At 45.4% G+C, this 24,567-nt stretch overlaps 1 protein-coding gene across 1 annotated transcript; it reads left to right on the forward strand.

Moving 5' to 3' along the window:
* Nucleotides 1-21,807: 21,807 nt before the first annotated feature.
* On the forward strand, nt 21,808-23,092 carry LOC109736003 (late embryogenesis abundant protein 31). Its single transcript, XM_020295211.4, has 2 exons — nt 21,808-22,563; nt 22,662-23,092. Exons 1-2 carry the CDS (start codon nt 21,907-21,909, stop codon nt 22,830-22,832), a joined length of 828 nt encoding a protein of 275 aa, XP_020150800.1. The 5' UTR covers nt 21,808-21,906; the 3' UTR covers nt 22,833-23,092.
* Nucleotides 23,093-24,567: the final 1,475 nt, after the last annotated feature.

Genomic DNA, 24,567 nt, shown 5'->3' on the forward strand with positions numbered 1-24,567 from the left:
CACACCGCAGCCGAACCAGTGAACCCTCGTACTCCTCTCCGCGCGGGCTTCCACTTCAGCGTCTTCCCTGGCTCCGCGTCGTCCCCTTCCTAGGCCTCGCCGTGGTGCTCTCCGCGCGGCGTGGTCAACGTGGTCAAGGAACGACTTCCATCGGAAGAGTACTGTACGTGGAGAGGCTGACAGCTGGGTCCACGGCCACAGCCCATGTTTTTTGTGATTTGCCAAGTAAGTCGCTTTGTCAGGCCTGTTGGGCTGCAAATCTTTCAAGACGAGGAGAGCTTTCATTCGGCTGGCCGAGAAAATGGCCCATCAGTAATGAGAAATGGGCTGTACATTTTTAAAACACATCAAACCGGCAATTAGTTTCAAATATCTTTTTTTCATTTCAAGATTTTAAATTACATTAATTTTTATGCATGGAGAATTTGTTGGATTTTACATTGATATACATTTATTTTTAAAATCAGTTTGAATGTGAGTCGAAATTTCGGGATTAAAAACAGTTCGGACCGCACCGAAATATGCAAAATTTCGTATAATTTTTTAACCGTGGCCACAATATGGGTTGTAATGCTAACAAAAAGAATATGGGCTCCAAAAAAACCTTAATAATTAGCAAATGGGCTGTAAATTATTAGAAATAATGGCAGATGGGTTGTATGCTGTTTTCCACAGATTTGAGGCTTTCCTAAAAAAGGTTGACGCACAAGCAGTGACTGTTGGATGGCCATCCAACGGCCGTCGTGCTTCTTCAATCTCTGCTCTTCCTGCTCCAGCCGCTCAAACAAGCGCCGGCGGGACTGCCTGCTCCCTCCTCCCCGCGGCCAGCTCTGCTGCCGCGCAGGCCTCACCACCCCACCGTACTCCCATCGCTGGCCTAGCCATCCCTCTGCTCACCCACACCTACTGTTATTCTCCGGCGACGGCAGACGAACCAGTAAACCCTCGTACAGTCGTACTCCCCTCCGCGTGGGAAACAACTGCCGAGTCTTCACTGCCTCCGTGTCGTTCCCTTCCTAGGCCTCGCCGTCGTCCACCGCCCTGGTGCTCTCGGCGCGGCCTGGTCAACGTGGTCAACGACCGACATGCATCTGAAGTGGACTGTACGTGGAGAGGCCGACAGCTGGGTCCACGGCCGCACGCAAGGAAATGCCTCCTTATTACGCGCAAAATAATGATTCCTCCACCTGGCATCAGGGACCCACCGAAAGGGCCTCTGTATTTCACGAAAAAAAACGTTACCGCCGCTGACAGCTCGGACCCACCAGCTATATCTTCGCACGCAAGGAAGTGCCTCCTTATTACGCACAAAAAATGAATACCCCCTGCTAGCTGGGACCCACCATGGTGGGAGGCTGACTTGTGGGCCTACTAAGTTGACTGGGACGGGGGCCTTTGTCAACTTTAGTCAATATGAACGATTCTAGCTCCAGTGACCATACGATGTCCATCCAACGGCCGTAGTGCTTCTTCAACCTCTGGTCTTCTTGCTCCAGCCGCCCAAAGCAGCGCCGGTCGTGCCGCATGCTCCTGCCTCCCGTGGCCGGCTGTGCTGCCGCGGAGGCCTCACCGCCCCCTACTATTCCCACCGCTAGCCAGGCCCAGCGGCGACGGCAGCCTCACACCGCAGCCGAACCAGTGAACCCTCGTACTCCTCTCCGCGCGGGCTTCCACTGCCGCGTCTGCCCCGGCTCCCCGTCATCCCCTTCCTAGGCCTCGTCGTCGTCCACCGCCCTGGTGCTCTCGGCGCGACATGGTCAACGTGGTCAAGGAACGACTTCCATCGGACATGGACTGTACATGGAGAGGCAGACAGCTGGGTCCACGGCCGCAGCAAGGAAGTGCCTCCTTATTACGTGGAAAATAATGATTCCTCCACCAGCTGGGACCCACCGGACGGGCCACTGTATTTCGCGAAAAAATGTTTCCCCTGACTGTTGGGACCCACCAGCTACATCTTCGCACGCAAGGAAGTGCGTCCGGGCAAAAAAGAACGATTCGCCCCCCTGACTGCTGGGACCCACCAGCTACATCTTCGCAGGCAAGGAAGTGCCTGATAGTCAGGACCCACCTGGTCGAAGCATACGTAGCATTGTCATTCTGGTCGCGAACGTGTACGTACATACTGGTCGATGTAGAGGCGCGCACGTGTCGTAGTAGAGGCGCGCATGTAGCATGTACACGTACGTACAACGGCCAGTGTGCAAGAAAGAAAATACGGCCACGTACGTACATACGGGCAAGGTCTCGAACGCCTACTCACGCATATGTACGGCCAGGGCTCGTGTACATGGCTGGGTCGGAATGGAGAAACAGCGTCATCGTTGTCTTCATGGGGAGCCAACGGGCTGGGTCGGAACGGAATGCGTCGTCGTGTTCATCGGGAGGGCTTGGACGGAACAGCCGATGGAAACGGGGCCTGGCGTACCGCAGAACGGTGGAAACGGCCTTGTGTTCGACCGGCCACGTTTGAAACGGGATCCTGTTCATCGGGAGGGGTCTGGTGTACCGCAAAACGGAGGAAACGGACCTCCGACGGTCGAAACGGGAGTCCTCTTGATCGGGAGGGGTGTGGCGTACCGCAAAACGGAGGAAACAGACTTGTGTTGGAGCGCTACGGTCGAAACGGGGGTCCTGTTCATCGGGAGGGGTGTGGCGTACCGCAAAACGGGACTCCACGGGACACTGTTCATCTCCACCGTCGACCCCCTCCCGCCTCCACGGGCTACTGTTCATCCACCGTCGACCTCCTCCAGCCTCCACCTGCGACTGTTCATCTACGGGCTCCTGTTCATCCAGCCTCCACCACGCGCTACTCCACCGGCTACTATTCAACCAGCCCTCTCCACGGGCTCCTGTTCAACCACCCCTCCACGGCCTACTGTTCATCCAGCCCTCCACCGTCTACTGTTCATTCTGCCCTCCATGGGGTGGTCCTATTCATCCTGTCCTCCACGGGGTCCTGTTCATCCAGCCCCAACCGGCTCGATCGATCGGGGTCCTGTTCATCCAGAGGCAACACCACGGGGTCTTGTTCATCCACCCCCACCGGGAACTGTTCATCCAAACCCCCCCAGCAACGCTCACTGTTCATCCAGAGGCAGCATCGATCGGCTTCAGTTAGCAGCAGTAGCGAAGGAATCGCTCGATCGGCTTCAGTTAACAGCCATCGATAGATCGCTCGGGTTCAGTAACGCGTAGCCTGCAGTGCAATCACTCGGGTTCAGTTAAAGCCCAACGCCTCGCTCGGGTTCAGTTAGAGCCAACGCCTCGCACACACGCGCGTACGTGTACGAGAGAAACGCGCGTCACTCGGCCCCCGACCTCCCACCGCAACCGGGAACTCCCCGAAATTTTCCACGCCCTCGCTTCTACCACGGTTTTTTCCGTCATGGACGGCCCAAAGAATGTCATGCAGCTACGTCTCCGGCCCGCCCAGGACAAAAAGCCCATTTTCTGTCATGATTTTTTGTCATAGAAGTAGGATCCCACCACATCTATGATGATACCGGGTTTTGTCACAATTATCGTCATAGAAGTGTCATATGTATGATAGAAAAAAAATTCGTTCGACCCAAAATGTCACGGATGTGTCTTTTTTTTGTAGTGTGATGACTAACCGTGAGCTTCTCCTCAGTCTTCACCAGAAGGTTGATCTCAATCATAAATGGGTCAAGCGTCAGTTTGGTTCAATTCTTCACAACATGACTACTACCCACAATGCAGTGAAGAAAAACCATTACTACCTTCATGAAACCCTCAACCGCACATGGGTTGTTCTGTCGCACATATATGGTGAAGAAGATCTGAAGAAAATGGGTCTCAAGGAAGATTTTGACTGGGCTGCACCTCCTCCGAAGAAGTATAAGAAGGTCAAGGTTCCTTCCTTGGTGGCCAGCTCCTATTCTTCATCACGTGACACTGATGAGCATGAAGACTTGGATGACACTGCAGCAGGCCCTACTACAACGAACGACCCCAACAACGCTGACGCTCCTTCATCACCTTGATATTCTTCAGGGGGCGTTAGTCCTCATTTTTGACCCTTTTGGTCATTTGATGACAAAGGGGGAGAAATTTGAGTTAGTCTTCAAGCGGGTCTATCTTATGGGCATTTTTTTCTAAAGTTACAACTCTCGTTCTTCTGATGACTTTGTTGGATCGAGTTGTAAACTTAAACTCTATGGTGGCCTGATACTTTTGTTGTTTCTTCTGCATGCTTATTCCTCATTAATGTTATTGCACGCATGCTGAATTACATCAGTCACCATAATTCATCATGCATTTCAAATTCTTCATATATTATGTCAAATGCGTGTATGAATTACAAGATATAGGGGGAGATCTCCATGATTCAACTCTTCAAGTGTGCATTGCTTCAAAAGCAAATTCCTCACTATGCACATCTTCAGGGGGAGTTCTTCTATATCTTGCAATCAAATTCCTCAATATCAGTATTTACACTTCATATGTTTATCCCCGTTGAAAATTTAACCTATATTGTAATCAATCACCAAAAAGGGGGAGATTGTAAGTGCATCTAGTGCCCCTTAGTGATTTTGGTGTATTGAAGACTTATAGGTTAAGGGAATAATATGTTTATGAGTGTACACAGGTCTATAAGTCTATGAGGAGTTTGATATTGACAGAGAAAGTCGACCCCTAAAAATGAAGTTCTTCGACTGGAGACTTTGGATTTCTGAAGACTTTGAAAGTGAAGAAATTGGTGTAACCTTGAAGACTTGGTATTCATTTGAGGAACATGAAGCGTGAAGACTTTTGTTTTCGTAGTTTCATTTTCTCTTTCTTGAGTCATAGGAAACACCGTACTGTTAAAGGGGGTCGAGGAAATACTAAGGAAAAATTTCCATGTGATGCTCAACTCAAAATCCTACACCTACCAATCCCTTCGAGTGAAGCCATTGGAAATCTCATACAGTTCAGTCATATTCTTTAGTGACAGAGACGAAGTTCTTCTGGTCTCTGAGGAATTTGTTCTGACTGAGGAGTTAGGAATTCGCCAGTGTGGATTGCCCACACAGTGAGGAACATGATAGCCCTGAGGAATTTGATACTCAAATTTCCGACCGTTGCTGTGCTATGCGCCAGCTGTCCCAAAATATCTACCCACCTAACGGTCATATCATTGAAGGGCATTTATGTCTTATCATGACGGGCTGTTCCCTAGGCTATAAATAGCCGCCCCTACAACCACTAGCTGGTTGGCTGCTCCGAGAGAAACTGACACTTGTCATTTGAGAGCATCCCATCCTCCGAGGACTTTCAGCAAAAATCATCAAGTGAGGAAAACCCAAAACCCAAACCCAAACACCTACAAACCCAAAGTGATTGAGCATCACTGAAGAGATTGATCCTGCGTGGATCCGACGCTTGTTACCTTTGAAGACTGTGCTTCTTCCAGACGGTTAGGCGTCATGGTCTAGAGCATCCAAGAGGAAATTGTGGATCGCCGAGTGACCGAGTTTGTGAAGGTTTGGAAGTCACCTGAAGACTTACCACGAGTGATTGGGCGAGGTATGTGTGACCTTAGCTCAAGGAGAATACGGTGAGGACTGTGTGTCCGGGAATGTGTTATCTCAGGTTTAAATACCTAGCCGCTCCAACCAGACGTACAACTGAGACAGCACTTGGAACTGGTCTATCAAATCATTGTCTTCACCAAGCTTACTGGTTCTATTTCCTCAACTCTTTCATTTCCTCATTACTGTGTTGTATGCTTGTTCATATCTGTGTTTGAAGACTTTGACTGGAGACTTTCTCAATTTCCTCAGTTCAATTTCTTCAGTTTGTTTGTCTTCATCCTGTGTTATCATGTGTTTACGCTTTCTGTACTCTGTGCTTGTCTTCATTTCATCATGATGACTATGCTTGTGTTCTGCTATGCATACTTTTGAGTACTTATTCCGCTGCAAGTAGTTCTTCGCTAAGGAATTTCCTCACCCACAAATTCCTCAGTGAAGAATTCATAAAAATCGCCTATTCACCCCCCCCCCTCTAGTCGATATAACGCACTTTCAACATCCCACACAGTCAGTCCCCGCTAAACATTTCGGTTCATATGTACATCCCACATAGTCGCTCCAAGGAAAACGTTTCCGTTCATAGGTACATCACACACAATTTTCCCCGTTAAATCATTTGTGATAGCTTTGCCATTGCACACGATATTAACAATTTTATCATTTGCGTTATTGAATGCATCACACACGGTGCGTAGATGAAACTGTGTGGCAAAGGTTGTCCATCACACACAGTTTTTATGTCGTAAACATTTGCGCAAGGTGGCCTAACGCAAATAGTTTTCAAAAGAAGGTCGTATGTGATTGTTCATTGATCCAACACGGTTTATTCCTAGAAACTGTGTGCGTTGCCTGAGGTCATCGCCCACGGTATTTTCTCAATAACCGTTTGCAATAGCAAAACCGAATTAGCAGGCTAATTGCCCTATTATTAATAGTCCATTTATTAATCTAATTGGCATTCATATTAAGCACATAATATATTTCATTTCCATATTAAGGAAGCAGGATTTCATAATTGAAATACATCAGAGTACAACATGATATAGCTTCAGCACTCAGCTACCCCATTACACAACTACACCAGCACCAAGTTTCACATGCAACATGTAGTTCGAAATTAGCATCATAGACGACATTGAACCGTGGGTGTTGTATGAAAACTTTCCTCGCCTCCTGACCATAGAGGTGGTTTGAGAGGTAATCATCAGTGAACTGCTTTGGAAAGGCCTGAAAACAAGGATGTGCATAAATATCTTCTCTATATTGGAAATGGGGCAAAGGAATAAAAAAAGGCAAGGTATAATAGTTAGTACTATCTTGTAGTGAACTGATGTCTTGTTCATTGTGCAGAAAAAGACTTTGTTGTTTTCTGGCGCTAATTACTTTATCCTAACAATCTTTCTGGGTTTCTTGACTTGATTGATATTCATGGACAACTCATTTCCCCATATGCAAAAAGGGTCAAACAGTGGGTCAAAACCTCTGGCAGCAGGACCTACATGTGCAAGACCAAATTGTCAAAAACCTAAATATTAGAATGGTTCCTGCAATTGCACAAAAATGTGCTATTAGACAACAGACCATTGATGACCCACAAGTGTAGGGGATCTATCGTAGCCTTTTCGATAAGTAAGAGTGTCGAACCCAACGAGGAGCAGAAGGAAATGACAAGCGGTTTTCAGTAAGGTATTCTCTGCAAGCACTGAAATTATAGGTAACAGATAGTTTTGTAATAAGATAAATTGTAACGGGTAGCAAGTAACGAGTGTAAATAAAGTGCAGCAAGATGGCCCAATCCTTTTTGTAGCAAAGGACAAGCCTGGACAAACTCTTATATAGGAAAAGCGCTCCCGATGACACATGGGAATTATCGTGAAGCTAGTTTTCATCACGTTCGGTACTTTGATAATTTGATATGTGGGTGGGCCGGTGCTTGGGTGTTGTCCTTACTTGGACAAGCATCCCACTTATGATTAACTCCTATTGCAAGCATCCGCAACTACAAAAGAAGTATTAAGGTAAACCTAACCATAGCATGAAACATATGAAGCCAAATCAGCCCCTTACGAAGCAACGCATAAACTAGGGTTTAAGCTTCTGTCAATCTAGCAACCCATCATCTACTTATTACTTCCCAATGCCTTCCTCTAGGCCCAAACAATGGTGAAGTGTCATGTAGTCGATGTTCACATGACACAACTAGAGGAGAGACAACATACATCTGATCAAAATATCGAACGAATACCAAATTCACAGGACTACTTATAGCAAGACTTCTCCCATGTCCTCAGGAACAAACGTAACTACTCACAAAGCATATTCATGTTCATAATCTAAGGGGTATTAATATGCATAATGGATCTGAAAATATGATCTTCCACCAAATAAACCAACTAGCATCAACTACAAGGAGTAATCAACACTACTAGCAACCTACAGGTACCAATCTCAGACTATGAGACAAAGATTGGATACAAGAGATGAACTAGGGTTTGAGAGTAGATGGTGCTAGTGAAGATGTTGATGAAGATGGACCCCCTCCCGATGAGAGGATCGTTGGTGATGACGATGGCGATGATTTCCCCCTCCCGGAGGGAAGTTTCCCTAGCAGAACAACTCCGCCAGAGCCCTAGATTGGTTCCGCCAAGGTTCCGCCTCGTGGCGGCGGAGTCTCGTCCCGAAAGCTTGCTTATGATTTTTTCTTGGAAGAAAGACTTCATATAGCAGAAGATGGGCACCGGAGGGCCACCAGGGGGCCCACGAGGCAGGGGGCGCACCCAGGGGGTAGGGCGCATCCCCTACCCTCGTGGCCAGGGTGTGGGTACCCTCTGATATTTTCTTCGCTCAGTATTTTTTATTATTTCCAAAAATGACTTCCGTGGAGTTTCAGGACTTTTGGAGTTGTGCAGAATAGGTCTCTAATATTTGCTCCTTTTCCAGCCCAGAATTCTAGCTGTCACCATTCTCCCTCTTCATGTAAACCTTGTAAAATAAGAGAGAATAGGCATAAGTATTGTGACATAATGTGTAATAACAGCCCATAATGCAATAAATATCGATATAAAAGCATGATGCAAAATGGACGTATCAACCATGCGCGTGCTAACCTCGATTGTAAACCTTAGTGCTTCCCATTGTTTCCCTGCAACACATATAAGGTAGTTACTCATCAGGTTAAGTAAGGGTTCGCATGCTATCAGTAAAATATGTTGATGAAAAATAAGCACATTGCAGATTCATGTGATTAATTCAAGCCACATGGAAAACCCATTTATCCAAACCAAGCATGATTAAGAATTAGGAAATATAGCACTTGTATATGTTTCTCATGTATTAAGTGTAGCCAAATTCGATTTATTCCTCACATGCACAACAATACAAAATTCTACCCACGACAATTGGACATCGCATTGCAGAATTGAACCAAGCAGTTAACTAAACACCACAACAAATGAAGCAAACGTTAACTGAGCACCACATTGCACAATATAACATACCCCTCATAGAAGATCAAACAGTTAACCAAACCAAGCATTCTTAACAACTTGGAAATATAGCAATTGTATTTGTTTCTCATGTATTTAGTACAGCCAAATTCAATTTATTTCTCACATGGTATACAATAACAGAATGCAGCCACAACAATTAAACATCGCATTGCAGAATTGAACCAAGCAGTTAACTAAACACCACAGCAAATGAACCAAACGTTAACTGAGCACCACATTGCACAATATAACATACTCCTAATAGAAGATCAGAGAGTTAAACAAACCAAGCATGCTTAACAACTTGGAAATATAGCAATTGTATTTGTTTCTCATGTATTTAGTACAACAAAATTCGATTTATTTCTCACATGGTATACAATAACAGAATGCACCCATAACAATTGAACATCGCATTGCAGAATTGAACCAAACAGTTGACTAAACACAACAACAAATGAACCAAATGTTAACTGAGCACCACATTGCACAATATAACATACTCCTAATAGAAGATCCGACAGTTAACCAAACCAAGCATGCTTGACAACTTGGAAAATTGCACCCTGAAGAATTGAACATCACATTTGCAGAACTGAACCAAACAGTTAACTGAACACCACATTGCACGACATATAGAACATATACACTAGAGCAGAAGATTGCATGGTAAAAGTAGATAGCACAATTCACTAGAATTTGTTAAGGAAAGGCAGTAGCTAGCAAACTGAACATGGGTCCTTATAGTGAGCTAATAAGATAAGCTACTCCTCATTGTCGGAGATATCGATGACGATTGGCTCCTTGGACATGGAAGAGGGCGAGGCCTCCACATCGTGGGTGCCCTCGTCGTAGTGGTGAGTTGCCTGGGCCGCTCCATGCACCAACCTGCTGGCTCTCGAGATGAGGTAAGCACGTGCACGCGGAGAAAACACCTCGTAGTCTTCGTCGAAGGCACCGATGGTGGCCTCGAGAAAACGCCATGAGTTGTCTTTTAAAGCAGCCAACCGCGTTGCGGCGTCGGCGCGCGAGGCGTTGACAGTGGCCTTGACGGCGAGGTGCTCCTCCAAGATCTGGGGGGTCGGCACGAATGGCAGCCATCGCGACCTCATCCGCGCGTGCGGCCGCGATTTGCTTCTCTACTGCCAAATGCTCCTTGAGATCCTGGCTATACTGCGTGCACCATGGCTTAGGGTGGCACTTATTTGGTGGAGGGTCGGTGATTTGGGTTGAAGGTGTCGCGCCGGCGGTTGGGGCATGTGGGATGTGGAAGGAGGAGGATGATGGGGGTCGAGTGTGGAATACCTGCCTGGATAGGCGAGGCCGAGCAGCGTGAAGGAGGGTCGCCGGCGAGGAGGCGGCGCTGCAAGCAACAAGTGAAGGTTTGAACTTGGAAAGGAAGGTGGAAACAGGGGAAATGTGGCTTTTGGTAGGGGGCGGGGGAGGTAGATATTTCCACGGAAGCTGAAAATTAGGAATCGCTTTAGCAAAAAAACTAGCGCGCAAAGTGTCATCAGACATGGTCCCTTATTCAGAGCAGGCTGTGGACTGTAGCCGTCGCACCTTCTCGCGTAAGCCGTATGCGTACTATACTCCGACGGTGCTCCAAGATATTTTGTGCTGCATCTCACACGGTTGATGATAATAAATTGTGTGGGATCTACTTGATTTTTCGTCTTGATTTGAATTACATAATGGGGTCACAGCGGCAATGGACGGTGTTTGAATTGCTAGACCTTTTATCTGCAGTGAACATGCAACTATATGTGTGTCGTAAAAAAATTGGAATTATTTAGGGTTTGTTTGGAAATTTTGTACATTAAATTGGTTTTCTAGCCATTTCAGGTGCACAATTCAAAATTAAAGCACATGCACATGCTCCAGTGTACCAACATGGGTTGTAAAATCATATATGTGTCCATGGGTTATGCTTATGTCCCATGCAAGAAATGTGGATGAATTTCGAACACCACGGCATCGTGGCTCTCCGACAAATGTTGAGGTACTTGCTTTTGTAATTCTAGTAAATCCAAAACCCGTTTGAAATTCATGAACCTTGGCATGCTATCATGGAATGGCATCAACATGCTGGGGTAAAAAATATTGTCCCATTTGGGGCAGGTTGTGGTATAAGCTTCTCACAAGAAAGCCTCATGGTTCCGTTAGGAAAACGTCTCACCTTTGTGGACAAAATGATATTCGTCGCCTCTTCTACCTTTCAATTTTTTTCCTGGTGTCAACATAGAACAACAGGAGTGTCGCGTTAAATTTTGGATTTTTTCGGGGATCGTTTGGACATTTTTATACATTAATTGATTTTTTTAGGCATTTATGTGCATATTAAAAATTGAACTACATGCACATGCTCCAGTCCATAAAAACGGGTTGCAAAATCAAATGTTTCTCCTTGGTTGCAACATTAGGTCACATGCAAGAAATGAGAACGAATGTCAAACACCTTGACACTGTCGCTCGGCCACTAACATTGCGATACATGGTTTTAAAATTCTAGTAAATCGAAAACTCGTCTGAAATTCATGAAACTTGACATGATATCATGGAACGACAGCGACATGCCGTGGTAAAAATATTGTCCCATTTGGGGCAGGTGTGGGTATAAGCTTCTCGCAAACCAGAGCTTCTCTCACAACAAGCCTGGTGGTTTCGGTAGGGTACATGCCACCTTGGGGGCGAAACGATATTTGTTGCCTCTTCTTACTTTCAAAATGTTTCTCGTGTCAACATAGAACAACACGAGTGTTGTGTCAATTTTGGGGATTTTTCGGGGTTCGCTTGGACATTTTTATACATTAACTGAGTTTTCTATGCATTCATGTGCATAATTCAAATTTGAACTACAGGCACATGCTCTAATGCATTAAATTAGTTGAAAATTCAAATCTCTGTCCTTGGTTGCATGCTTAGATCCCATGCAAGAAATGGGAATGAATGTCAAACACCCTTCCACCTTCACTCGGCCGCAAACATTGAGATACCTGGTTTTTAAATTCTAGTAAATCCAAAGCTCGTCTGAAATTCATGAAACTTGGCATGCTATCATGGAGCGGCATCAACATGATGTGGTAAATGTTTTGTCCCATTTGGGGCAGGTTTGGGGATATGCTTCTCACAAACCAGAGCTTCTCACAACAAGCCTGATGGTTTCGGTAGGGAACGTCCCACCTTTGGGGACGAAACGATATCCATTGCCTCTTATTGCTTTCAAAAAATTTCTCATGTCAACATAGAACAACAGAAGTGTTGTGTCAATTTTTGGGATTTTTCGGGGTTCGTTTGGACATTTTCATGCATTAATTGAGTTTTCAATGCATTTATGTGCATAATTCAAATTTGAACTACATGCACATGCTCTAATGCATATAAATTGGTTGAAAATTCAAATATGTGTCCTTGGTTGCATGCTTAGGTCCCATTTAAGAAATGGGAATGAATGTCAAACACCCTGCCACCCTCACTCGGCCGCAAACATTGAGATACCTGGTTTTTAAATTCTAGTAAATCCAAAACTCGTTTGAAATTCATGAAACTTGATATGCTATCATGGAGCGGCTTCAACATGCCGTGGTAAAAAATTTGTACCATTTGGGGCAGGTTTGGGTATAAGTTTCTCACAAACCAGAGCTTCTCACAACAAGCCTGATGGTTTCGGTAAGGAACGCCCCACCTTTGGGGACGAAACGATATCCGCTGTTTCTTATTGCTTTCAATATTTTTCTAGTGTCAACATAGAACAACATGAGTGTTGTGTTAAATTTTGTAATTTTTTGGGGTTCGTTTGGACATTTTTATACATTAAAATGGGTTGTCTAGGCATTTTATGTGCATAATTCAAATTTGAACTACATGCACATGCTCTAGTGCATATAAATTGGTTGGAAAATCAAATCTTTGTCCTTGGGTGCATGCTTAGGTCACATGCAAGAAATTGTAATGAATTTCAAACACCAGGGCACCGCTAATTGCCGGCAAAACGTTGAGATACTTTGTTTTTAAATTCTAGTAAATCCAAAACTCGTCTGAAATTCATGAAACTTGGCATGCTATCATGAATGGCACCCGACATGCTGTGGTATTTTTCGTGTCCATTTTGAGAGAAGGCGCACTCGAATAACAGCCAACAAAGGCATTTTGAAAAAATAGTTGCCACTTTAATATCTCAAACGTTTGTATAATTCAAATCGTGTGTGTTCTGTTTACTATTTACGTGACGCCACATGTCTTTGTTTTAATGGTTATAGGAGGTGCCGTGCGGACAGCTGCTTGACTGCACGGGAGGCGTGTGAGAGCAGCCCGGTGCGCAGGCTCACCGAGAGGCTCACCAGGAAGCGTGCGAGCTGTTCAACGCAGGATTTGTGCATCTCTTCAACGCAAACGGTTCAGATTGAATACGGTATGAGCTGTTTAACTGTGCCATGCTTCAGTTAAGCAGTATAGCGGCAGAAAATAAATCAAAAAATATACATGCTGCCACACGCCCCATGTGTCGTGCAAGCAGGCGTGAGTTGACGGGATGCATGCGAGCAGTCCACCGCGCAGGCATACATGGAGGCGAGCGTGCAGATGTGCGTATTGACGGGGAGGTGTGCTAGTAGCTGTGTGAAATGATGGTAGTACTGGCAGAAGTCCGCCGTGCAGGCTCACCGGGAGGCGAGACAGCTTTTGACTGCAGCCTGCCTCGCTCCCACTAGTCTGTATTAATTGCGCGCCCGAGCCGCCAGCCATAATAGGCGGCCGCACCGCCAGTCCACAGTGGTCACCAACATCTGGACTCTGGAGTGTATGACGATGCCGCCGAAGCGCGCCATCGGAGGGAGTGGTGACGTCGGGGCTAGTGAAGCACCCGCGCAATGCGTGAAGCTAGGCACAGAGGTTTCCGTCGCCGCCGACGACGTCTCGCACGGGCAGCAGCATGACCTTGACTTCGCGGCGTCGTCCCCCCCCCCCCCCCGCCCCAGCCGGAGCTGGAGGTCAACAGCAACTCCGGCAGCGACTGCGACTCCGACGGAAAACCTGTTAGTCATCTATATACCCATTTGTGCGGCAAACATATCATGTGTTTTCTGGAATACAAATCCTATGGTTATGTTCTCTCAGTCCATGAAATCAGAGTAATTAAGATCCGTTATATGCACGTAGTGTATTGATTGTTTGAATGTCATCCGTATAGAGTTAGTGATTAATTGTTTGTTCTATACAAATAATTTTTGCTAATAATCCGACTAGGGTTAGCTTGCGTGCTAATAATTCGTGGCCAAATCTTGATAATTGATTTTGAATGTCCTACATATATGTTTGTGCCTTTTTTCTTTCTGATCTTGAGAATTGATTTCGAATGTCCTACATGTTATGCCATTTTTTTTTCAAATTGGTATGTACACAGATGAGGCTCCGGCCAGCGCCGCCGCTGGATGTAGATCTTGGACCCGGCTGTGCGGTCAGAAGCACCCCCTGGACCGGAGGAACCAGTAGAATCTCCGGCGGACCGCATTAGCGATTCCCGGACGGCATCCTTGGGGAGATCATCTTCCTTCTCCCCACCAAGGATGGTTGCCGCACACAAGTCCTCGCATCTCGGTGGTGCACTCTGTGGCGCACCGTGCCTCTTAATCTTGACTGTCGTCAGCTATCTCTCGATGATGATTCTGAACTCCCCGGAGCCATCATCTCCTCCCACCAGGGCTCCGTTTAACGCATCTGCATCTCGGCATGCTACCTGCTGGACCTACCCTGCATGGTGGCCGCCTGGCTGACATCCCGTCAATTCGATAAACTCTAGCAGCTTGAGTTCTACCATGACTATGTATGTAACATACCACGAACCGATGTATCTGTGCCCTCACCACCGATGTCCATCTTGTGGTTTTCCTCCTCTCTCCACACTGCCACCTTTGCCCGGTGCCATCTAGCAGACAATCTGGTACAAATGCTTCGACTCCCACTGCTAAAAAAACTTGCGCTTTGTGGTGGTTGATCTGTCAGAGGCCGCACTGCACAGCATCATCCACTCCAGCTGCCCTGCCCTAGAGCGCTTGCTGCTTGTTTTTGCAATGGATTCGTATCCCTTGTCTCAAAATAAAGTCGCCCCACCTTGTAAGCATGGGAATTTGTTTTTTTTTGGACATGATCTCATCATCGAAGACGCCCCTTCACTTCAAAGGTTGCTCCTTGATTCTGGTATAGTACCTTCGCAAATAACTGTAGTCTCTACGCCTAAACTGGAGACATTGGGTGCAATTCGTGATCCTTTTAAATGGTTCAAGATGGTGTTTGGCTCCACACATATTGAGGTACTGTATATTATTCACGTAAACTTTTGTAATCTGCCTTTTTCATTTGTGCGCATAAGTTAATTAAGTATCATCTTGCAGTACACTTTTGGCACTAATATTATGTTCTATGCTCAATGAAGAGCTTGTCCATCCTATCAGTGGTGGTGGATTCTGTCAAAACCTTACATATCAGTATGTGGTGTTTTGATCTGAACACGATTATTGGCTTGCTGCAATGCTTTCCATGTCTGGAGAATTTGTATATAAAGGTGTTGATTTCACGCACATTGAAAGCCCATATATAATGTACTATAATTAATCGTTCATTTATCACTCTTTCAACATAATATTTTTTAGACATTAACTGTTTTCAATCTTCATCTCTATTTAGGCACTAACACATGGAGAAAAAGGTATAACCAATCGATGGTTCAAGAAGCACCGGGATTTTCTCAGATCTCATGACATTCATTTCAAGACAATAACACTGGAAGGATATGCATCCAACAATGCAAACACTAGCTTTGTCACATTCTTCATGTTGAATGCGAGGGCACTATTGTCCGTGGGGATTAAGTTTTTCGACAAGAAATTTCTTACGGCTGCAAGTGTTGAACAACATAAAAAGAAGTTTCAGGTGGACCTAAGGGCTTCTGATCGTGCTCGGCTTCTATTTACAACAGCTTGTCATCATGTACCAGTAGAACTTCTGGTCGGGGATCTTGATTTTATGGATCAGACCGATCCATTTGATTGTGACTGCCGAAAACTTTGGTTGAGTTAGATGTCACTGTTCCTGTTCAATCTGGATTTTGTCTAAGCCTGTTTGCTGCGTATCACACACATCTTGTTATATTGAACCGTTTATGTCCTCTTCTCTCAAAGCAAACAGTTCATCCGAGTGAACCGCATGCCGTATATCGCACACACCTTGATCTGGCTGACCGTTTCTTTTGTGTTGCCTAATCACAAACAAGTCATCCGAGTGAACCGTATGTTGCATATCGCACACACCTTCATCTGGCTGCCCATTTCTTTTGTTTCCCCTCATCACAAACAGTTAATTGAACTGAACTGTATGCCCTGCATCGCACACGCAACTAAAATCTGAACCGTGTTTGATGCATCCGCCATCGCAAACGTTTTGCACCTTTTTTGATGGTTTTTTTACACCACTGTCTGTGATTATTGCATCACACACAGTTTCGTCGAAGGGTCTCTGATCGTAGTGTCGCGTTAGCAGCATCCTGCAGTAGTGTATCGTCCACTTTCCACGGGTACGGGTGCGTCGGTTTCCTCTTTGGCCGCGGCAGGGGATCTAGATCACCGCCACTACTCCCCGAACCTGCAGAGCACGAACGAATCCGGCGTCAGGAAAATCTGTGACTGCTAAAACGGGTGTCATCGAGTCCTTGTTGGTGTCAACCACCTCGAGAGCGTCGGTGACGGTCGCATCGGAGCCTGGGGATGAAGATGAAACGGACCACAGACAGAGAGAGGAAAGGCTGAGGAAGCCGGCCAGCGCCGTAGGAGCGATGGTGCGGTGGTGGCGGCAACCCTAGCTAGGGAGTGGGAAGAGGAGGTTGTGTGAGATTTCTGGGAGAGGATGCGCATGTTTCGGAGAGCGGAAGGGGTGGGGCTCACTTTTCTCTTCATATCCCTTTCTTCGCGACAAAGGGAACGATGCCCTCTTGCTCTCTCGTTCTAATTGGGGATGACATGGACCAACCTAGAGCTCAAGAGCCAGTCAACAACGAGCTTGCGTATAGTGCACCTCTGCTGACGTGGATTGCGCGAGCGTCAGCCCCTTCCGCGTAGCTTATTGTGTTTGATGGTACTGAAATATGTAGTTTCATTCAGGTGCAATATATTAAATATGTAACTACCAGTTATTAGTATAAATGCAGGTGTAATATGTTGCTCTCTTTGTTAGTGTTTGCCTTTTCATTTGCACTACTATCTTAGTGTTGGTATCATAGCAATGTTGTCAATGTTAGTACGTGTGTTTCCAGCATCTGCCAATGTTAGTTGAGCTATGTATGTCAGTTTGCAATATTGTTACAACTATGTGTATTCGTGTTCGAAATATGCTAATTACAATTCACGAAATATGCAGTGAATTGTTTGCACTCACCAGTGTCTGCAAGCACAGAGCGCACAAATTAATCTGAAGGTAAACTGCAGATGAACTGGAGGCCTCGCTATGTACATGGCACGCCTCGTCCAAATCCTTACAAGGCATGCCTCACCATGTACAACCAATAGGGACCGCGGGTTACTATTCAAGACTAAAAGGGTTTCAATGATAAAATTGCACAAGTATAGCGCGAGTTACTTTCAGAAATAGACGTCAGGTAAACATAAAGAACGAGGTCAATCACGAAAATTGCAACCATGTTTATAGTGTCATAAACTCAGCAAACATCAATGGTGTGGAACCGGATCCTCTGACTTTGTGAAGAGATGTCAGAGAGCTACAGTGGTGCTGCTGTGTAAAATGAGGAAGGCAAGTCAGGGGCCTCACACTGTTTGCAAATCATTGTAGAGTCGGTACTCTTCATATATCATCGTAGACAGTTACTATTTATAGATCCCGTGCTAGATCATAGTTTAGGGAAATCTACTGAAGGAAAGGTAGGGCACTGTAGCTTCCCTGCCATTTCTCCACGATGTTAGAGGATTCGGTTCCCAATGGTGTGGCTGCCAGTCAGCATGATGTGATTAGCCAATGACCACCTCATCATATGTGTGGCAAGTCTAAGGCTGCAACGCGGTCATTTTTAAGTTCTACCATCAAAGCACAGCATCGGTTTCAAGTTTGTGACATGCACCTAACAGAACTCTTTGTGTTAAAAATGTTCTTCACTTTACCTATATGTAAGTCGTCTGAATTTTGGATTTGGGTTACTCAATTTCTTGGCCATTGATTCTAGCTTTGAGATTTGTGCTGTTTTTTTTCGGGACTGTTTTGTGAGTTGTTTAGGCTGTTTTCGTTTGGACTGACCACATATTCGGGCCAGTCGATATTCTACTCAGCTGAAGCCCATTACGTGTACCGCCCAGCCCATATCTCTTTCCCTTTGCTATTTTTTCTGTTTTTATGTGTTCTTCTTTTGTTATTTGTTTTTCTTCATTTTTCTTCTTCTTTTGTACATATTCTGGGGATGTTGGGTGAGTGTAGGCAAATGTACACACACAATACTATGTAATATGTGTGAAAATTACACTATTACATGATTGTTGTGCATATTACAAAAGTGCAATCTCAGTGTAAAGTTGTGTATAACTTTTTTAATTATTTTCGTTATATTCATTATTAAAGTGAAATACCAATGGTACTAATTCAGTGTTTCTTATCAAACTTTATTACTTAAATTTTTATTTAGTTTTTATTTCATTTTCTTTCTGCTCAAAGGGTATTGCAAATGTCACTAATTCAATTTTCCTTATAAAACTTCATTAATTTGATTTTGATTAGGTTATTATTTTATTTTATTTCATTTTAAGGGTAATACCAATGCCACTAATTCATTCTTGGTTAGGATTTTTTTTTTGAAAAATCCACAATCGTATGCTTATTTTTGCATATGATAAAAACAACAATTTTTGTGTATATTATGTGCAAGTTTTGTCATTGATTGATTTTTTTTGTTTTTGTTTCTTAAAAGGAAATGCCAATGTCACTAAGTCATTTTTCCTTGAAAAACCTCATATTTTGTGTTTGATTCAGTTTTTATTTTATTTTATTTCTTATTAAAGGGTAATACCAATGCCACTAATTCATTCTTCCTTAGAAAACCTTATTGTTTTCCTTTTGGTTTTAATTAATTAATTTATTTTTCTTAAAGAGTAATACCAAGGCCATTAATGCACACTTTCTTGGAAGATTGGTATTTTAATTCTTTTTGTTTTATTTTAATTCATTTCTTCTTTAATGATAACAACAATGTCACAAATTAGTATCTTTTAGGATACTTCCTTTTTTGCTGAAAGTTCACTATTATATTCTTATTCTTGCATATTATAAAAGTGCGCAATTTCTATATTAATTGTTCGCAAATTTGTAGATATTTTTATTTCTCGGTAAAGGGTAAACTAATGACACTAATTCGTTCGTTCTTTAAGAACTTGTATATTTTATTTATTTTTAAGTTTTATTTCATTTTGTTTCTTCTTTAAGGGTAATACAAATAACACAAATTCATTCCTAATTAGATTTTTTAAAATTTGACTATTATATGCTTGTTTTTGCATGTTATAAAAAAGCACAATTTGTGTGCAAATTTTGTCATTATTTGTATTTTTGTTTTTCTCTCTTCTTAAATGATAATACCGATGCAACTAATTCAATCCTCCTTAGAAAACTTCATTATTTTGATTTGATTTTTATTTCCTTTTCTCTTTTATGAAGGGTAATACCAATGATGTTAATTCGTTCCTTCTTAAGAAACTTCCTCTCTATGAAAATTCTACAACTATTTGCTTATTCTTTCATATTGTAAAAATCACAATTTTGGGGTAAATTGTGTGTAAATTTTGTCATTTTCTTTCTTTCAATGGGTTGTTCCATTTGGTCTTCATTTTTTGTAAAAACAATCCACTATTCTATGCTTGTACTTGCATATTATGACAATGCGCAATTCCTGTGTAAATTGTGTGTAGTTTTTTTTTTTTAGTTTTTATTCATTTTATTTCTTCTCTAAGGGTAATATCAATGCAACTAGTTCACCCTTTCTTAACAAACTTGATTATTTTAATTTTTTTTCATTTTTTTTTCTTCTAAAAGGGTAGTACCAATGCCACTACTTTATTGTTGCTTAGAAAAATTCATTATTTTACTTTTGTTTTATTTATTTTTCATTTTGTTTCTCCTGAAATGGTAATTCCAATGCCACTAATTCTTTCTTTCTTAGAAACCTTCATTATTTTGTTTTGGTTCTGGTTTTTATTTCATTTTTGTTTTTTCTAGAAGGGTGATACCAATTCCACTAATTCATTCTTCCTTAGAAAAAATATTATTTTTATTTATTTTTAGTTTTTATTTGTTTTCTTTTTTCTTTAATGGTAAAACCAAAGCCACTAATTCATCTCTTCTTAAGACACTTCACTTTTCTGCAAAGATTCCACTATTATATGCTTATTTTTGCGTGTTTCTAATATAATAGTGCAATTTTCTTCATCTCTAATCTAATATTTTGTCAGACATATTCTATTGTTGCTGTCGGTAGAAGCTTAAAGGTGAAGAATGTATTAATTTTTGTGCTATCAATAGATTGATGTATTCATCTTTCCAATACCAAAACGAACATCCATCATCCTACACACATAGATGAGCATCAATGAGCTACCGGAATTGAAACGAATCTGGTGAAAAACCGAATCAAAACAAGCACATACCCCATTGTTTGTGCATTTGAAGAACACGCATCCTAGATGTTGCGTCGTGGTAGAAACTCGGTGCACCACTTGTTGTGTGCAGTCGTCGCACTATATGACCTACGAGCCGGCGAGCCGATGTGTGAGCGCCGAGCCCGGGCGGCGGTCGGCCGTGTATTTGCCGCCGAACCGACGACGCGAGCGATTGGAGTGGCTAAAGGAAGAGCCGGTATCTGCATGCGACGTGGAGGCTTTGTCGGGGCTGTGTGGGCCGCTTCCTGGCCAATTCATGGCAAGGGGCAGCCGCCGCAGTCCGGAAACGCCAAATCCGGCGGTGGCGACAACAGCCGCAGATCCCCTCCGTTTTTGGTCGGGGGCAGGACGAGAAGGTGGTGGAGGACAGCGGCGGAGGCCTACAAGGCTTCCCTGGCGGCGAGCCGGTGCTGGCGGGGAGGGGGTAGGGTAGGAGGGGCGGCGGGGGCGAAGATGTGACGGGGAGGGAAGAGAGAGGCAGCTGAGGAGAGCCGCGTTGTTTTACTCGGCATAGGAGAGACTGAGTATAAATTGAGAAATTTGAAGGAAAAAAAATAGAAATATACTTCGTTAGATCGAATTGGGATCGGTTAGGTGCCGGTTAGTGAAGTAAAACAGCTAAATATACTTCACTAATCGGTTACAGAGGATCGGTTAGAATTTTCCTTACGAAGACGCCTCTTCTTGTGCGTGGGGCCGCGAATCCAGGTTTCGTGCCGACATGCCTGGTGTGGCTGAGGTGCAGAGACTAAATATCGGCGACGAATTGGAAGGCACCAGCGTCCATCGGTCCATGGCGCCAGGGCACACCTCACCCTGTGTACGGACGAAGTTTCTGCTACCCACCCACTCCTCGGATCTGGATGACACTGCATCGGCACGAAGACACCTACACGAAAGATCTATGCTCAATGCATGCACGCGCCACCGCCCTCTACGCTTGCGCCAACGAGACTCTGCCACCTTCGTCCCGAGCAGCACACCGCAACAACCAGCACGGCACGTGTCCTCACGCCCACGCCTTCGTCGGCCACCGCATCGCCCTCATCGAGCGTATATAATGGAAGACAGGCAGTGACGACCATATCTCGGACTAGTACAACTGACAGTGAAGCGATATCAAGTTGCAGAGAAGAAAAGAGAAGGACCGAAGTGAGAGCGGCAGCTTAATTAGCCATGGCTCAAGCACAGGCGACACGAGGCTCAGGCGACCCCATGAAGGCCCAGCAGGAGCAGCCGGAGCCCATCCAGTACGGCCACGTCTTCGCCGTCACGGGCGACCTAGCCGTCCAGGCCATCGCGCCGCGGGACGCGGAGGCCATGCGCACCGCCGAGGAGAGCGTGCAGGGCGTGCAGGTCCCGCAGGCCAGCGGCGGCGGCTTCAGCGCGGCGGTGGCCATGGAGACGGCCGCCACGTACAACCAGGCCGTCGGCGCCGTCCGCCCGGGCCAGGCCAGCGACGCGGCCACCAAGCAGGGCATCACCGTCACCCAGACGGCCGTGCCCGGCGGCCGCATCGTCACCGAGTTCGTGGCCGGCCAGGTGGTGGGGCAGTACTCCGTGGCCGACCAGGCGATGATGCAGCAGCAGCAGGTGGAGGAGGACACGAGCAAGGTGACGATCGGCGAGGCCATGGAGGCAGCGGCCCTGTCCGCGGGCGATCGGCCCCTCGAGGAGGCCGACGCGGCGGCCATCCGCGCCGCGGAGACCCAGGCGCAGGGAGCGGACGAGGTCATGCCCGGCGGCCTCGCCGACCAGGCGTGGGCCGCCGCAAGCGCCAACGCCTGGGCGGAGCGCGACGAGGACAAGATCACGGTCAGCGATGTCCTCTCGGTACGTTCGTTACGCGAGATGCACAGGCTCCCTTCTTTTTTGAGTTATAAATGAACTAGTCGTTTGAACTCGTTGCGCGTGCTCCATCCCGTGTGCAGGACGCGACGACGAAGCTGGCGGATGACAAGCCGGCGGAGAGGGAGGACGCGGCAAGAGTGGTGCAGGCGGAGACGTACAGCGACGCCGGGGCGCGCACCAAGGCCGGCGGGGTGGGCGCCGCGATCACCACGGCGGCGAGGCTTAACCAGGAGGACGACGACGACGCTTGAATTTGCCACGTCTCGTGTGTGTGTACCGTACACTCGGAACAATCGGAACAAGTTCGTGTGCAACCTTGCAGGAGAGCATCCTGTCGAGTGAGGCGAATCAAGGCAGCAGTAGGTTCAGCCAGCCTTGTGTGTAATAAACAAATAACAGTGCTGGCCCGGCTGTGAGTCTGTACATGTTTTTCTTTTCTCTCCGGAGTTGTAGTATGACGTCGTGTGCTTTTTACTCCGTTTCGCTCAAGTTGAAGTCTATTTCCGCTGTTTGTCGAGAAGTGTGAATTTGCGGATTTCGTATTTCGACATGGACACGGTCCGATTGCCGCTTGCGCCAGTGTCTAGGGCACGCAGCGAGCGCCAGCCATCGTGACTCTGGTAGCCTAACATGGCCAGCAAACGTCAGGGGCCGGTTCACAGTCCTGCTCATACATCCATCAAGTCAGCATCGGCAGCATATGACTCGAAATGGACTGCCTCGATGCTAGGCGACTTTCCTGGGGCGCTTTATTCCAGTTCAGCTACTTGTGAGTTGTGACTCGCAAGGCCAGGGGCTATTGCATCAGACTAGTATTGTGTAGTAAGTAGACTAGTAACATGCACATGTTACTAGGAAATATTACTATCTCTATATGCACATGTTATTAGTCTATATTACAGGAGTAACATATGTGTAATAATATGAACATTTCATTTATTAGACTATAGACACATCTAGACTATAGACACATCTTGCCTTGATATATATGTGATGTTACTCATACTATTAGTAAATGTTATTATTTTCCTCTCTTTCTTCATTTATTGCTTGCCACATCATCTAGTTTATCTAGATATGTGTAAGGCTGGTCACAATGGGCAAGAATATAAGCTAGTAACTTACACACTTCCCTACACTATGTTACTACCTTCATAGTGGGTAGGAACATCTATGTAGTGTTATGCAATGATGTATTTATTAGGGTATAGATTCATTGTTTCTTGGAGTGTGTTATGTTCCAGTAACTTAGCTAGTTACCACAAACACCCCTTTCTTCATTAAATATGTGTCACATAAGCAAAGTTGTATTGGAGTGTGTGATGTTACTCCTAAGTTCCTTCCCATTGTGACCAGCCTAATGTTATTATCTATGTTACTCCATTGTGGGTAGTCTCAATGACAAGTGAAGTTTTTTATTTTTTGCGGGGTCAATGGCAAGTGAAGTTGCCCAAATGTTCATTCGCCCAATGCCATCCGGCATATCCTAGACATGTAACCAGCCTGGACGGGGTCACTACTCGGAAAACCGATACAAATAAACCAATACAGACTACTCACTCAGCCTGTCAGCCACATACGGACTAATCACTCATAGATATACCTGGACATTCCTCGGGCCGGGCCAGAGAAAGCCCGACGAAGAAAACCTAGGCCCGGGCCGAGCCCGGCCCAGCCATCAGGCCAAAAATCCAGGCCCAAGCCCGGGCCGTCAACGTAAAAGCCCGCCGGGCCTCTTCAGTAAAATGCAAATATGACGGGTCCAGGCCTGGGCCGACCTGGCCATCGGAGACAAATTTGGCCATAAGGACACCCAACTCCCGCCACGAACACAGTCCATTCCACGGAGACAAATTCGGCCATAAGGACACCCAAGAGACTGAAGACTATCTATCAAGCTGCTGCGGACGCAACACACAATGACAATCAACTCCGGCCACGAACACCGTCAATTCCACGGAGACAAGTCAGACCATATCACCTAAG

The sequence above is a fragment of the Aegilops tauschii genome, chromosome 7 (genome assembly GCF_002575655.3).
Source record: "Aegilops tauschii subsp. strangulata cultivar AL8/78 chromosome 7, Aet v6.0, whole genome shotgun sequence".
Classification (NCBI taxonomy): Eukaryota; Viridiplantae; Streptophyta; class Magnoliopsida; order Poales; family Poaceae; genus Aegilops; species Aegilops tauschii.

Bases quoted from the DNA above. Each gene is read 5' to 3' on its own strand.
- LOC109736003 (XM_020295211.4), top strand. From the start codon at position 21,907: ATGGCTCAAGCACAGGCGACACGAGGCTCAGGCGACCCCATGAAGGCC. The intron at 22,564-22,661 runs GTACGTTCGTTA...TCCCGTGTGCAG, and splicing joins CGGTCAGCGATGTCCTCTCG to GACGCGACGACGAAGCTGGC.